The sequence below is a fragment of the Diuraphis noxia genome, unplaced genomic scaffold, assembly GCF_037042655.1.
Source record: "Diuraphis noxia isolate RWA-SAM2 unplaced genomic scaffold, SU_Dnox_SAM2 contig0004, whole genome shotgun sequence".
Taxonomy (NCBI): Eukaryota; Metazoa; Arthropoda; class Insecta; order Hemiptera; family Aphididae; genus Diuraphis; species Diuraphis noxia.
The window spans coordinates 23,702,840-23,720,001 of NW_028301714.1; the positions used below are offsets into that span (position 1 = coordinate 23,702,840).

Here is a 17,162-nt window from a genome sequence, read left to right on the forward strand (position 1 = left end):
GTGCAAAGTAATAATAATAATAATATACAATATATATAATACTTATATATAAATATAATATAAGTAACATACAAATTGAACAAAAATAATTATTGCAAAATTTGCAATTGTAAAATTTACAAATCGATGTTTGGAATTGTGGAAAATGACAATTTTATAATATTAAAGAAAAAATATGATTAAATCGTAAATTTTGTAGTCAAATCAATCGATTGATATTACTTCAGTTATAACATTACAATAATAATCTCACTTTTTATTGTCCTACGGTTTTGATGCACTGATAATATATCGATAATAAATGTATATATAACAATATATATTTAATATTTTAATGATATAAGCACAATATAACAAAAAGTCAAAAACTATAAGTATAACACTATTTATTAATTCAATGTAATGTTATGTATGTATGTACACTATACAGTATTATGAAATAATAAATTGTTATAACTGAACTTTGACTACTTAAAACTTAATAATTCTTATCAAAAATTCACGAATCACGATTAAAAAATAAAAATCTTTAGTTTTCTAATTTACTATTTAAATTGCTATTTACTTTTCTCAAATGTCATCAAATTAATTTTATATAGGTACATGAATAATATTATTTAGTTATCTTGGTGTATGTACAGTAATTAGTGAATCTTAGTATAGTTTCTATTTATGTGTCATGTAGATGTTGAGTTTGTGAATTCGCCTCAATACTTATTTCGTGAATAAAAAAATTATAAATTTATCAAAAGTTTCAAGATGCAAATTTAAATATGATATATCACCAATCTAATGAATTCATTTGTGTTTGTTTATTTGCCGTTCTACTATTTTATATCCCATGTAAGTATACCTGTTTAAAAAAAAATATTAATCCTAATATCTACTGTGTTTTTTAAAACAGATCCTTTAACTAAAATTAACTAATCATATTTAACAGATTTTCATTCCTCTAAATTATTAAAATTGTTAAAAAATTATAAGTACCTATTTGAATAAAGAGTAAGACTATAAAATTAATGAAATTAGTACTATACATTTTATTTTGTTTCAGATACAAATGGGATAAATAACAATTATATTAAAATGTTTCCAAAAATTGGTGAAAATGTTACACTAAAATGTAACAGTAATAGTATAAAATATTCTGATGTGTTGTGGCAAATGAATCATAAAGAATTACCTGGTCGAGCTAAAGTTATGGAAAATGGAGATTTATTCATCCCATCATTTGATATACCGGATGCTGGCATCTATATTTGTGATTTAGCAGCTGCTAGTGGCTATGTTGGGCATGCTCCGCTGACTGAATTTGAACTAAAACCAAAAAGTAAGTAAAATGCTTAATTATATCTCTAAATTTACTGAACTGTATTGAAATCATTTCAGGCGTACCTGGATCCTTGATAGATGTTAGAGTTATACCTAATACTGTATTAATACTCATAACATGGAGAGAAATAGAAAACAATGATGGATCTTCTGTACAGAATATAACCATAAGGTATAAAACTATAGATGACAGAAGTTCAAGAGATGATTGGAGTATTCTTCAAGTAAATCCAAATAAGGTAAATCAGTTTGTGGCTATAACACTTTCTTTTTTTTATACCATGTATAAATTACTAAATACATATTATTTTTTTAATCATTAATTTCAACATTGGATAATTGATATATTTTTACAAACTTCTTATGCTTCAGTTAGACTTTGAAATTAATTAAGATTAATATCTAATTTATGAAATTACAATACAATCAAATAGTATAAATATTATCAAGTGAACAGCTATATTTTTTTTTTTTATTATTATGTTTTATTCAATCTGTTTCAAAGGAGAACAATAAGAATAATTGATGATAGAAGCTAAGATAAAAATAAAAATAATATATACAATGGCAGATTTGGCAGATTGTAAAGGCCTCCCAGTGGAGGTACTACAACATGAGTGAGATTTTCTTTGGCTAGGTTATTATTGTACATATATTAAAATGGGAAAGAAATGTTTTTTTTTTAAATTAATCTATGCTGAGATGAGACTTTACAGTCTTAAACTTAAAATTTATGTAGATTTTTTTATTTTATAAATAATTCATTATTAGGGGTGGACGATGGATTGGCACAGAGTGTTTTATTGCAATAAACCAATTATACTTTGTTTAGAAAGAGAACACACTAGGTGCCGACCAAAACTGGTTCCCCTACATAGCATCTAGCCATAGGAGAACAGGTTTTGACACCATATAATCTGGGCATGGATTATCAATGTCAGGCCCTTTTTTAAACTCTTAAACTTTCTTACTTAAATTCTTACTATAATGAATAACTCTCATAATTTTAGTAAGTTGAAAAGAAAATATATGGGCCCTAATTAATTTTCCATCCTGGACCAAAAATAGTCATTCTGCCCATCCTCGTTATGCATAATTTATATACTTATAACTTTTTTATATATTTAACTCGACCGTCTAATTATAACTAAATGCTATTTAGAATATATAATAATATGAGGAAATATGTTAAATTATCGATAAAGTAAAGTGTAAAACTTAATAAGATAGTGTGTTTTTTTTTTAGTTGTATATATGATCTAGTAAAACAACATGACTCGTAATATATTGGATGATTAGGATGTATTAGGAAGACCTGATAAAAAAAAAAAATTATTCTATTTAAACGTATAAGTAAAATTGTGAAAATTATATGGTTAATAAATAATTTAAGGAATATACTCATGTCAGGCATTTCTCTAATATTTTGAAAAAAAAGTTATTCTATTTTAAATTATTTTACTCAAAAAATATTAATATATTTAAAAAAAATTCTTTAGTATAAATTACTTGACTTAAATAAATGTTTTCATATTAAGGTTTACAAATTTGCTATCGAAATTAGCATTTTTTGAGTATTTTTTTTTTCTCAAAAATTTCAAATCAAATTTTTAATTTTTAATTTCAGCAGGTATTAAAAAATAAAAATATTTTTTTTTATGCATAATAAGATTAAAAACATTGGCTAAATGATATTTCAAGTATCAAGTCTTTTTGTTACATCCTGTATTTATATATCTTTCTATACAAATAAAAATCTAAAATTACTTATTTATTATTGTTAAATATTTTATAATTCTTAGTTTGTTTATTTTTAATAGATTCACAAAGAAATTTATTCGCTACGTCCAAATACTATGTATAAAATTCAAATTTGGGCCACCAATGAAATAGGTGATGGGGCCAAAACTGAATTGACTACTAAAACATTGAGCGACATGACAGAATCTGGTAAATGCTATCCTAATTGCTTATATTATTTTTGTAGATAAATAGCTTTGATAATTTGGTATTGAACAATAATTATTGATAAATTAACATTTAATTAAAGAAAAATTATTTTTATTTTTAAAACCTTTAGAAGTGTTCTAATTAGAAACCTAAGACAAATAGTATATAATACTTTGATACAATATATTATTATTATTATTATTATTTCTCGTGATATTTCCTACTGAAGTTGTGTATATGAAACCCATTTAAATAAATTGGAGATCTTATTAAAATCTCTATTTTATAGACCAAAACTAATATACATCTTTACTAGATCATAAATGATAAAAAATATTCAAAAGTATTTCATTTTACTTACTAGATGTTCAAATTTAAATATAATATATGTATTAAGTATGATACCAATATAATATATATTCTTATACAGGGTGTCCCGCGAGGATTTACCAATTATTGTGATATCTCACGAAATAATGGAAATATTAAAAATTCTGGTTTTATAATAAGACTCGCTGGGATAAGAACTATAATTATTTAATTTTTAAATTTATTTTAGTGTTAAAGTAAAAAATTTAAAAAAAAAAACTATAATTATTTAATTTTTAAATTTATTTTAGTGTTAAAGTAAAAAATTAAAAAAAAAAAATTTCATTTAATTATTTCCAAAAAAATTAAAGATTTTGTAGAGTTTATTTTTTTAAAAATATTAACATTTAAAAATATTATTTTCATTAATTTCCTGATATTTTAATATTTTTTCTAGTTTTGAAAAAATAAAATATAATAATAATTAGGCACTCTGAAAGTGTTCGGCTGACCGTACAAGCATGCACACAGCGTGGTGGGTCGCATGTTTTATAACACTCCAATGTTGAATAACTAGCAATTTTTCTTGAAATTAAAAATCAAGAAATTAATGAAAATAAAATTTTAAAAGCCATTATTTTCATAAAAATAAACTACAAAATGCCTATAGTGATTTTTTTTTGGAAAGAATTAAAAAAATATATTTTTCAACTTTTTTACCAAAGCATTAAAATAAATTAAAATGCGAAATAATTGTAGTTCTTATCACTGTGAATCTTATTACAGAAATAGAATTTTGATATCTTCATTATTTTGAGAGATATCGCAATAGGTAAATCCTTGCAGGACACCATGTATTATATATTGTTCCTATATTAAAAACTCAATCAGGACTATAATATTATTTACTTATACATTTCTATAGGCAATTTAAAAGTAATCCTCTTAACTTTAATTTTATATATCATTTAAAAAAATGTTTTATTATAATTTATAATCTAATGTAATAACAGTTTTTGATATTATTATTGTAATTGCACTGTAATATTGTTGTTAGTTGTAAATAAACATTATTACTATAAAATTTGATTTTAGAGTTGGAAAAACACCTTTTGGAAGGCATTGATACATTTGATACCAGAGCGTGGACATTTGCAGTAATTGTAATCATGAGCACCTTTGGTATATTTGTAATAGCATTGTGTTGTTTATTTGTAAAAGATACTAGGATGCAGAAAAGTAAGTAAATTTAACTTCAAACTTAGTTAAGTTAGTTATATTTAGTGAAATAAATAAAGAATTAATTAATTAGGAATACTTAATTACTTTAACATAAAAAAAATCAATACATTCAAAGTCTTATTTTTCTTGTAAATAAATCACTGACTCTTGTATTATTCAATTCATTTTGAATTTAGAGGAATTCACTTTTTAAAAGTATGTAATTGGGTATTATTTGAACCCAAGAAGTGGCATAGATAAAAACAGTGACGTATTTAAAGGAGGATCTAGTGGGCTGCACTCCTCCCCCCGAAATTACTATCATAACTGTTAAATATAAATAGCCTATAGGTCAACGGTTGGCAACTGGCAGACCGCGGTCTAAATCGGGACCGTGGAAGACAGAAAATTGTACAGTCAACATATCTTACAATTTTTTTGTCCTCATATTATACTGTTATAAAAATATAAAGATTTAACTCTAACATTTATTCTGGACCTCATTTATTTATTATTTTAATCTTCCAGGCTCCAATAGAAACTACTTGCCGACCTCTACTCAGGTTGCTAGATCATTTGTTAGTTACTATGTATTGTAGCCCACCCCAAAAATTATTTCTATACATGCCACTGGACAGAAATTTAATATATGAGGTGAAATTGTGACTAATCTGTAAAAAAACTGATACGGAAATAAATAACACGTTAGTGTTAAAATATTAGTGGCTAATTGCAAATTGTTTTATTCCTTTTTATAATGTTGATGTTTTAATTTGATAATTAATCAAATACTTCAAATTTTTAAGTATAATACATTTGACATATTTTTACTTTTTGTCGTATTTCCTAGATTCGAATTAGGTATAGTAAAACAAAATACCAGAAAATATTTACAAAAAATTGAATAGTTTAAAGATTATCTGAGTATAATTGAACATAATTTTTATATGGAAAATGTATAAAAGAAATTTTGTATGAATTCTAATTGTACATTTCAGATTTAAAAAAAAAAAAAAATTGAAATAATCTTCCAACATATACTTTCTAATAATTTTAACTAAGGCTGTATAAATGAACAACTTCATGTTTGGTTAAATGTATATTTAATTATATTTTTGTTCCTAATATTATTGGATTAGGCATAATTTTTCTCAGACAGCTCAAATTTTCATAACATGAGATTTTGGAGTACTTTACATATTTTAACCCGTTATAGGTATTAAACTGGTGACAAGTTTTTCTCTTTGTATATCTAGTTTGAAAAAATGCTCTACAAATGATTGTGTATTATTATACACAATAATATCTATCCCAAACATGAATATCTTTCCCTAAAGATACATTACAGTTTCGATAATCCGAACACGGGCTAATCCAAAAGACGCGGTAATTCGAACGGGCTTGAGAATTATTGTATCGCCATAATATGTACATGTGTATGTATTTATAAATAATATTTTCCAGTAATAACATTTTTCAATTATGTGGGACAAGACATTCCAATCCATAATAGGAACCAGTATACAAAAAAAAAGATAAATCAATATTTTAAATAATTAAGTTCATAATATTATACTCATAATTATGTTATTATTTTTATATATTCATTGTCTTTTGAAATCACGAGTTTTTACATGATTAATACAAATAAAAATAAAATTTCATAATTTAAATAACAATAAAATTGATGTATTTTTAAGCCTAGGTTCGCTAATCCGAATGACCCCTTTCCCCAATCTCGTTCGGATTATTGAGACCCTACTGTATTTAATATTTATTTTATGTAAGTATCTGACTAATTGTTATTTATTTCTAATTAGGATTGGAAAACAATGATGATATTGAACGAATTGAGTTAATACCAAATATTACTATAAATCCTGGTTATTGTGAAACATAGCTAAGATTTGAATACTCTGACACTAATTTTTGAGTCAGTGTGTAATCGAGTTGCTGTTAGTTATATAGCTCGATAAACTTTTTTTATTGTTTTTTTTTTTATTTGACATTTTGTCTGATTACTTATAATATACAAATTAAAAATTAGGAAATAACTATTTCAAAGGTGTTTTTTTTAAGTTAACTTATAATCTAAAACATAGATTAAATATATTAGTATAATATATAATTACTAAAATGTGTTACATTTCTAAATTGATACGTCATCATACTTTTTTTTGTGTATTTCTTATCAATTGTAATTTTTTTTCAGAAGTTAGGTTTAATTTGTGCTAAAAATATCAAGTTATCTTATTTGGAATTTGATTTAGTAAAAATTCTAAGTCATTACAATTTAATTAAGGTCGTGATGATTTTATCGTATTTTTAAGAGGTGCTTTTAAGTGTAGGGTGCTTACTAAAACATCACAAAATAGTTAATAAAAGACATATTATATAGATTTAGATTAAATTGTATCTTGATAGGCCACACAATGTTTATTCCATTTCATATTTTTCCACAGGGTTAATTAATTTCATTTTTAAGTAATGTTTATATCAAACAACTATTACAATGTTTTATAGTTTACAAACATATATAATATGATTATTATTACCTTTCAAGCTGTCTAGTGACTACAATATATATTAAATTTTTACCTGAAAAACAATTTCTATTTTTATTGATACTTCACTATTTGAATCCTTTAATTTTATCTATCTATATTGTTTAATCTTATTACAGTAAAAAAAATATCATTGGTCAAATACTGAATAATAATCAAATAATAGTAAATTATTTACCCTAGCTAAATTCATATTTATATGGGTATGTCAAATGATATGCCAATTTCAAAAATGTCTGATCTCTCACAATATGATTGTATATCAAAATTCAAAACCTATTATTCATTAAGAAATTTGTGTAATATTATAAGTTTGTTTTAATCTAAAATGCTTCTTTTACAATCATGTATAGAGGATTGAACTCTTGAATGCTTCCTTTTTTTCATAAATTTGGCTAACAAAATATTACTAGTCATTTTACACGACAAAACATGGTTGTTATTACCTTAATTATAAGACTGCACGCTTTCATTTCCATGCTGCCATGCATTTGTTGATTTATTTTAATGCACAACGGTAGCGATTGGTTTTATTGTGTGATTTAGGTTGTATGTTTCATATTGTATCTTCACTATCTTATTGTTAGCATAAATTTATATAAAATGTATTTAATGTGTTATAATATATTAATCACATGGTTTTATTGAATCATAATCATATAATACAGACATAATTATTATAAATTCATATTGATTATAAAAATATAGCAACAATATTATTCTAAAATAATCTACTTTTTTAAGTATTTTAACATATGTTTAAATAATTAAAGCATAATATAGATCAGTTTTATGGTGTTAGATGTGTCTTAAATATGAAATCATATCAATTTTTGTAAATTAAAAGACTAGACACACTATATTAGACAAAATTATACAAATTTAATCAAACATAATCATATATTTTTAATGAAAAAAATATTTAGTTTTTTTTATAAAGAAGTAATATACTTATTTTAACTTTAAAATCATGACCCAGCATTTTAAGTAAATTATGCATACTTTATTATTTTGTTTATGCATTTAATTTTGTTTTTTTGTTATTATTTTGTTATCTTGCAATACTTTACATTTTATAATTACAATTAATCTTCCAATTATATGTTTTTTGTTTTTGTTATTTTACTTTTTTTACCAGACAAAAATAATACCATGATATAAATGTATTAAATATAAATGTGTTACTACTTTTACCAGTACATTTATGTAATATGTCTCTGAACATTACATTAAATTAATAGTTCAATTTAGACTATTTAACAGTAGATTGGATGATGTATGATCACATTTCACACTTTTGAAATAATTAAACAGAAGTAAATATTTGAAAAAACGGTGCTGTACCAAAATAATAATTTGCTAAATTTTCTGTTCTTCTTTAAAATGTTTGGATAAAAAAATATTTGAGTAAGTATATAAATTGAATTAAATTTAAAGTAAAAATATTTCAGGGTATAATACATTTTATTTATGTGAATTTTTATGGTTTATTTTTGACATGTATATTTTTTTTTTTTTTTTTGAACGGTTGTATTAAATTGATTATTGTCAAGTTCCATAGATATAATCAGGTGCTTTATTTTTTTTTTTTTTTTTTTTTATCTAAATGTGACTAGATTTAATTTTAGTATTAATAATTATTTTAAGTCTGTAATAGTGATTTTTGTGAAGTATTTTGTTCTTGTGTTAATTTTGTAAGTTTTTTTTTTTTAATAAACTAATTTTTTTTAAATATGTTTAATTGTTTAATTATTACAACTTTCAATTTACATAATGGAAAAAAAAACATTAGGATGCATTATACAATAATATCTGTTCTAAAATATTTTTCTTGGTCTTTATATGACTACATATATATTATAATCTTAAAAACATATCAAACCGTTTATCAACAATTTTGCATTGTGTTCTTGTTCTGTTGCCTACAAAGAACACAATTGCAATCCTGAACTTTCTATTCCCCAAAGTTTACTTTTAGAGTTTTAGCATTTCTAAATCAATTTTTTTATTCATTCAGGTATAAATATAATATTTAAAACATTAATGGTTTTCTACATTTTAATATTTTATATAATCTAGAACAAGTATACTCAACATTTATCAATTCATGGTTTAAGATTTGTACTACAAATATATTGTAGTTTGTAATTAAGGTCAAACATATTAGTACATTGTTCTACTATCGATAAATGTTCTTTCAATTAGGAATAAAAGTAGACCAAATACCTTGACTATTATAAATATACATTTTATTAATGAAATTAAACACAATATTAAATTGATTAACAAAATTATAAGATAATTTAAAGATTATCAAACATATTCAATAAGCTGTTTACAATCTCTTCTTGTTTAGATGTCAGTTTGGTTTTCAACATATCATGTAAATGATTATGTGTTGCTGCTAACATTTCAGAGTTATTTGGAATGTCATTCAAATTACAAAAATTTCCAATCTCATTCTGAATTAGGTGTAACCGTGAATCAAACAAATATGTTAAACTACTTATGTCTGAGGGCTCAAGTAAACTACACAAATTACAAAACGATGCACAAAGCTAGAAAATAAATAAATAATTTAGATAATTTACAAGTGTGGGAAAAATAATGTAAAATCAAGTTAAAAAACAATTCATCCACATGCGTTGTCAACATCTTAAAACGCATGATAGCAAATGGTACTTTCTGAATAATTCCTATAACTCTGTTAAATTTAATATTACAATGAATAAAACTTACTAATAAAAATTTAATACAAAAACTATTAAATTTAGAAGCAAGGATATTATCTAATGAATCACATAACTTTTTTTTTTATCTTTTAATTTTAAAGTGGGTTAACATCATTTTTGAATGTTCAAACAACTATTTTAAAATAATCATAAAATGCATTAAATAAAAATATTAATAAAAATCTAAAAATCTACGAGATTCACCAGATAATATTTGCACATCTAAACTTGATGATAGATCAAATCACTTTAATATTAAACATAATAGAGTTAAATGGATTATTCAGAATTTACAGTTTTCCAAGTTAAAATGGAGACAACACATGCTGGCAGTTGTAGTGTCTCAATATGTAAAATTGACAAATTAAATTTTTGTTATTTCAAATATCTAAGAAGTTTAACAAAACTGCACATTAGGTGAACACCGATATGGCAGAAACCCAAAATCAAATCCACTCGTTTGTTTACCCATTTAAATGTAGTAGCCACTAGCCAAATTGTGTGGTTAAACAACACCAATCAAGCATCTTAGACTACATTAAAATACATAGAACATTTGACATGCCTTTGTTCAACTCTGTTGATTTAGTTAAAGTTTTTAACATTTTTAAAGCAGCGTTACTATATTTATTTTGCACAAACCTGATTTATAAGTTTTTGTTGATGCTTGTATTCACAAATATGAGGTAAATTTTGAGCATTTTCAAAAGCATCAAACAGTCTGTGCCACATTTTTGAGTAATTATTACCATATAGATTTCGACAATTATACATTAAAGATGAACAAGCTACATGCCTGACTTTAAAGTTACAGCAGTTAACAATTAATGTAGATAATGTATTAAACACATTGTTCTGGAAATGCAATAAAAAACTATTAATATAGAACGATTTTATACATTTGACTTTTAAGATCTTTATTTTTACCCTTAAAGTTTCTGGTAACTTTTGGATAGAGTTGGTTTGATACAAGACTCCTAGAGAATTACAACTATTCCAACGATTCTAAAATAAAATACAATTTTTGCAATTAATTTTAAATGACTTCTTGCAATGAAATTGTTAACTACTAACTTTCATACTATCATTTCCATTGGCAATATTAATTAAAATATCTATGGAGTCTTCATATAAAGGACCAAATTGCTGTCCGGTAACATCAGTATGATCAATTAATGACAGAAAGAGTCCTAATGCCCTAGTACCACAAGCTCTACACTAAATATTAAAATAGATAAGACACTTTTAAATAACTACATAAAATTAAATACACAGTATGTTATTATATGAAGGCACTAATTACTGGTTTACGGTCAAGTGTTGATAGAGCAGCTTTTGCCAAGCATAATAATTTTTCATCTTCAATTTCATACAAATCCCTAAAATATGAATATGGTATAAGATATTGATAATAGAGATCATACTTGTATGATACTCTGTAGTATACATACTCAATTTCGTACTTATTTGTCAAACAACAAATACTAAAGGAAGCGATAAATTCAGAGGATTTAAATAATTATAATAATCAGCCCAAAATTAAAGAAAGGTGATGAAAATTATGTAATAATTACCAATTTACCCTTAAAAATTTATTATAAATGATAGTTGAAAAAAATAATTATTTAAACTTCAACATTTATGATATTGGAATGCTGTATAAAATTATAATCATAAGTGTCAAACTATGTAGGTAATACACAGATTAAATAACTGTTTACCAATTGTCTACCAAGACTTCAGATAAGCAGTTTAATGTCCATGCTAGCTTTTCTTGAACTGAATTTACTTTATTTACTGATGAAACATAAAGCAAACCATCAATAGTGTGTCTTATATAAATTGGATTCTATAAAATTGTTTTAATAAAATTATAAATTCTTAATAACCACTAAAAGTAATATTTTTTAAAATAAAAATATATCATATTTTAAACTTACTTTTGATAGCTTTTCATACTTAATTAATGTACCCAATGTTGCTATTGCAGCTGATTGGATATTTTGGTCTTCACAGGTAACAAACACATGTAATTCATCACAGTAAGGATCAATTAATTCATCCTATATAAATTATTTTTTGTTGAAATTATTTAACTAAATACTAATCAATGATTTGAAAATAAATCTTTTATATTCATACTTCAAGCTCATTAAATAAATCTGATCCAATTGTTGATAGACTTTCAATAAGAATGGGTAGTGTTTGAGGATCTTTTTCTTCAAATATTTGTGGTATTAATTTTCGAAATATCAACTTCCATTTTTCTAATCTAGCAGATTTATAATCATACCCTAACATAAAAATTACACTCTATTAAAATTATTAATTTTTATTATTATAATAAATAAAAAACAAATATGGTAAATAAGAAAAATGTATTCATATATACAATAAACTATACAATTTACCTTCCGATACCGCGGACATTTGTTTTAAGCATGACAAAATATTTTTGCGTAATAAAGTTTGTTTAGTATATTTCATGTCATCGATTGCAATATTAATTATCATTCTATTTTCAATCAGACCATGATAATGATTACAGTAGCTATTTAACATTTGCCAACATTGCCGTCTTACAATCATCTGTGTATTGTCTTGATCACATTCTAGAAATAACTTGGTTTCCTACAGACAAACATAAAATAAAAATTACAATATTAATTATTCCAACAAACTCAAATCATCAATTTGATTGAATAAATTTATCAGGGGTGGATAAAATTATATCTTTGATGACTTTCATTTAACACATTTTTGCTCGTAACTGTTATAAATGTATTTTTTTTTTTTTTAACAGTAAACAAATGCTTATAATTGAAATGCTCTGCTCACTTACTTTAAATAAATACAAACATAAATTTACGATTTCTGTTCTTTTTTCTATCAGTAAATCTTTTTCAAATTCTGGAAGTTCCGAATTAAAAACGGAGGATAAACAGCGGAAGACTCCTATCCTTAGATAATTGTCTACAAGCAAATACATGTAATAGTTAAGACAAAAATAATAAAATTATATATATATATATATTATTACAATACTAACCACAAGGTTCACATTTAGTATAAACAAATATAGAGTCTAATACTGATTTCAAAAGACATTTATTCAACCTTGTATATGGTGTGTTAGAAATTATAGTAGAGAAACAATGCAAAAGTACAAGACGTACACTATGAGTTTCCATACCAAAATCTTTTAACAATGTATTATGTATTGTAATCATATAATCAGCAAGAGTTTCAGACCATGTTGTAAATACGCCTTTTTTCTCTCTTAAAAATATGAATTAATATAAACAACATATTATTAATCATAATTATGAAAATGAACCATTTACCTATATTGAGCTTGAGCAAAAAAAATTTTTGCTCCATTAAAAATAGATGTGATCGCAGTTATAATAGTTGCGCGTACTCTAGAAGAAGGTTCTCGTACTGAATTTCCTACTTCAGAAATCAAACAATTTTGAATGTTCATTGGACCATCAACAATTGTGTACAAATACCCTAACAACATTTTTTTCTCAACTATCTGAAAACAAGTTGTGTATAACTAAAAATTTATTTTTATAATTTAATAGATAAACAAACATTTAAAACTTACGGTAAACATTTTCTTCATTATTTGTGCAGCCAACAACCGTATATCTAATGTTAAATGTCCAATCACATTAGATGTACATGGTTCATCTTCAGAAAAATCTGAATCCCTTACATTCATCAACACTTCATCGTCTACTGAAATAGTAACAAATTTTGGTACTTTATTTTTGGATTCTATAATTCTTTTTTTTTTTTGACGTCGTTTATTTGTCATATTAATCTAGAAACAAGAATTTTTACTCTCTAGAATCATTTTATCGCGCTGTAATAACTCGATTTTAAAAATATTTTAAACTGAATTCACCGTAGGTACTATATCTAGTCTTGATGGATTTTCCCATTGAACGATAGGAGAGGGTTGCAAATTGTTAAGAAATTTTGATTGATTAAAAACCAAACCATACCTTAAATATATCAAAACAGTTGGTAACAATTTGTTAAAATTATCATTAGTCCATTGTTTAGACTGATCGATAAGTTGTGACAAAATTTGTAGTCCATATTTCAAAACCTAAAATTATTATAATTATAATTCAAGTTTTTTTTTCATTCTTAATGTAGAGAAATATTAAAATTATTTATTATTGTTATATAACTTACTTCTTCGCAATGTGATTGCATATAATTTTTTTGATTTATTGACTGTTCCATAAATTTAATTATGTTAATTCCAACAGTATTGATATAATCATAATCTTTTATAATAATCACGGTTGCTTCAAGAAATTTAATATATGTTAGTATTTCAATATTTGTCTGTGGATCCTCAGATTTGTTTTCAATTTTTTTTAATAATTGAAGTAATAAATCCATTACATTAGAAATGATCTATAATAGGTATTTTGTTTATAACAATTTACAATTTTAATAGAATCAAAATAGTTTTAATAAAACTTTAGATTATTTTTCTTAAATAGAACAACAAAAATAATGTCTTACTGTATTATTGCTAATGTTTAAGTTTCTAAATGTTTGAATACTACAAACATAAAAATTAAGAATTTCATTAATTTTTTCTGAATACTGAGCACCGGTTTTAAAATGGAAAATACACGATAGTGTCCAAGAAATTGTATTTTTTAAAAGATTTTCTTCACTAATGCTGAGTTTTGGTAATACATTACTCAACAGTTTACAGCATTTAACTACTAGATTGGTATCTTTAGGACTAATCTCTAGGCATACTTGAAATAAACATAGAATGTCATCCTGTAACAAAAAAAAAATTCATAAAATATGTATTATAGTAGAGTGCATCATTTTAAGTTATTAACATATAGGAGCAGACATTATCCACATTTAAAATATTAATGACTTATCTCAATGACCAATTTTGTCATAGGTGCCTCTCCTTTTTGTTATTTTTAGACCATTTAACAAAAAATGTTCAGAGGTCTATTTTGACCAAACCTTATACACACTAAAGGCACTGCAATTAGTTTTGTATTTTAAAAAATTAATTCAAATTATTGTATGAGCATTGACAGGGGAGAGGGGCTTGACTTAAAAGTGAGTAGCATCCCCAGTTTTAAAATCAGCGTTCTCTAAATGTATGCACTTCTAGTTATTTAATTTAAATTAGGCTACTGGGTTTAAGTAAATATTTTTAAAATGAGCTTAATAGAGGGGAATAAATATAATAAGTAAATAATATATTGATAGAAACTTTGAACTTTTTCATTTTTTTTTTTTTATATACAGTACAGTAATAAAGCCAGGGTAACTGCTAGGAATATATCCTATGAATATTTAAAAATGCTTTCAATGGTCTGTGAATGATTTATAAATAAGACATTAACAAGTATTGCAATTTTAATTTTAATGAAGATTAGTGCAAAAGCCTAAACTGACATACTTAATATATGTGAGAGTGGAAAAGGTACTAGTTAAACTCTCTCTATATAACAAATTATTAGCCACTTCTAAGTCCCTACACAAACCAAAATCCTGGCCACAACATTGATAAATAAGGTAAATACTAATAATTATTGAGTACCTGTTGAATAAATGTTTGATTATTATTTTTTATTTTTTCATACTAAACACAACCAATTTAAGTATTTGTATAATTTATTAAATAATGTATTATGTATATTTGAGTATTACTTGATTTTTCATCCATTGGGGCTTAAACACATTTCTAACTTTGTCCAAGCAAGTTCCCACATAAGTTTCATTAGGTGTTTGTTGGTGATCTGCAATGGCTATCGCCAAAGTCGTCACCGAGTCTTTTATAATATATTCTTTATTCATCGAAAAAAAAAAAAACAATTTTATTAAGCTACCATGACCGAAATACGAAATACAATATTTTTGAGTATGCAGTGAACCGTTTAGACCGCTGTTGCCAATATCAGGACATGGCCACTTGTCGTGTAAATACTGTAAATTGAATATTATATAATTGCTGAGGTTGTCAGTACAGAGACACTATAGGAAACTTAAGTCTATAGAATGAAGTGATATAGAAATTAGCAAGTTAGTAGTTACAGAACTCCACTACTCCACAAATAGCAATCGAGTGTAAGCTCAATTAAAATATATAAAAAATATTTTCAAATGGTTAAAATATTACGTTTTTAAAGTGATCGGATTATCAGAGGATAATTGTGTAGATAACAGTTATCAGTATTTCAGTAAAGTTTCGTATACAATGCAATTATGCACGCGGCCTAAATAATATTTGAAAATATCATGATTTTTTAAAAATAAAAGGTGAACATGTGGCCAGTGGATACCTCTTCTTTACGTCGATACAGACCATAGACATAATATATATATATTATGTCTATGTTACAGACTGTACACTAGACAGTAGTAGTAAGAGTACTCAAGCATGTCATTGTAATGGATGTGTATAATTTGAATTTAACAGTAAAAAACCCTATACGATTAACCCTATATGATTCTGAGAGGAAAATATGGGGTATTATCTTAGCATAATTGTATAAATAATTAAATTTAATAATTGAAAATATATCATGGCTAGGTATTTAAAATAGTGTCATTTTCCGACAAACTTCTCATGACTATGCCAGAAAAACTTAAAATAAGAAATCTTTTAATAAATTATCAAATGTTATTTATGAAAAAACTTTCTTTTTTTTATCAATTTTAATTGAAAATAATTTGCAAATTTTCAGGATCTTGTCAAATTTCTAACTTTAGAAAACCATAAAATTATATTGTTGATCTTTTTTTTTTAAATTAATTATTAAGAACTGATGTGAAATGTTGCATTACCTTTTTAAGTTACTTGATCAAGCAAAGAATTATTTATCGGCAATAATCTCGCTACGCTCAGAATCTAAAATACAGAATTAAAACAATCAATAATTATAATATGAATTATTAGGGTTTGTAAAAATATCAAAAATATATAGGAATATTTGTTTGTTATTTGTAGTTCTTAGGAGTGACTGCAATGTTATACATTATTACTTTT

The 17,162-nt window shown here is 24.4% G+C and overlaps 2 protein-coding genes across 3 annotated transcripts; one reads left to right on the forward strand and one right to left on the reverse strand.

Annotated features, from left to right (window-relative positions):
- Nucleotides 1–447: 447 nt before the first annotated feature.
- Nucleotides 448–9,110, forward strand: LOC107170587 (cell adhesion molecule DSCAML1). 2 transcript variants are annotated; one of them, XM_089226336.1, is made up of 7 exons: nt 448–599; nt 686–843; nt 1,055–1,330; nt 1,390–1,571; nt 3,153–3,282; nt 4,687–4,830; nt 6,633–9,110. In XM_089226336.1, exons 2-7 carry the CDS (start codon nt 774–776, stop codon nt 6,710–6,712), a joined length of 882 nt encoding a protein of 293 aa, XP_089082462.1. In that variant the 5' UTR covers nt 448–599; nt 686–773; the 3' UTR covers nt 6,713–9,110. The 2 variants fall into 2 exon arrangements, with proteins under 2 accessions (XP_089082462.1, XP_089082461.1); XM_089226335.1 differs by having other exon boundaries at nt 450–843.
- Nucleotides 9,111–9,599: 489 nt separating this feature from the next.
- Nucleotides 9,600–16,326, reverse strand: LOC107170583 (HEAT repeat-containing protein 6). Its single transcript, XM_089226332.1, has 17 exons — nt 15,824–16,326; nt 14,657–14,926; nt 14,318–14,545; nt 14,022–14,228; nt 13,719–13,937; nt 13,453–13,646; nt 13,158–13,387; nt 12,951–13,081; nt 12,520–12,739; nt 12,251–12,402; nt 12,049–12,171; nt 11,830–11,957; nt 11,412–11,487; nt 11,183–11,326; nt 11,036–11,113; nt 10,751–10,963; nt 9,600–9,934 (listed from the first exon to the last, which is right to left on the reverse strand). Exons 1-17 carry the CDS (start codon nt 15,968–15,970, stop codon nt 9,680–9,682), a joined length of 3,015 nt encoding a protein of 1,004 aa, XP_089082458.1. The 5' UTR covers nt 15,971–16,326; the 3' UTR covers nt 9,600–9,679.
- Between the last annotated feature and the right edge of the window lie 836 nt (nt 16,327–17,162).

Coding starts and splice junctions, on each gene's coding strand:
- LOC107170587 (XM_089226336.1), top strand. CDS start 774: ATGATATATCACCAATCTAATGAATTCATTTGTGTTTGTTTATTTGCC. Junction 1,331..1,389: donor ATTTGAACTAAAACCAAAAA/GTAAGTAAAATG, acceptor AAATCATTTCAG/GCGTACCTGGATCCTTGATA. Junction 1,572..3,152: donor TTCAAGTAAATCCAAATAAG/GTAAATCAGTTT, acceptor TATTTTTAATAG/ATTCACAAAGAAATTTATTC.
- LOC107170583 (XM_089226332.1), bottom strand. CDS start 15,970: ATGAATAAAGAATATATTATAAAAGACTCGGTGACGACTTTGGCGATA. Junction 13,647..13,718: donor TAATGAAGAAAATGTTTACC/GTAAGTTTTAAA, acceptor ACTTGTTTTCAG/ATAGTTGAGAAAAAAATGTT. Junction 12,740..12,950: donor TATGTTTGTATTTATTTAAA/GTAAGTGAGCAG, acceptor GTTTGTCTGTAG/GAAACCAAGTTATTTCTAGA.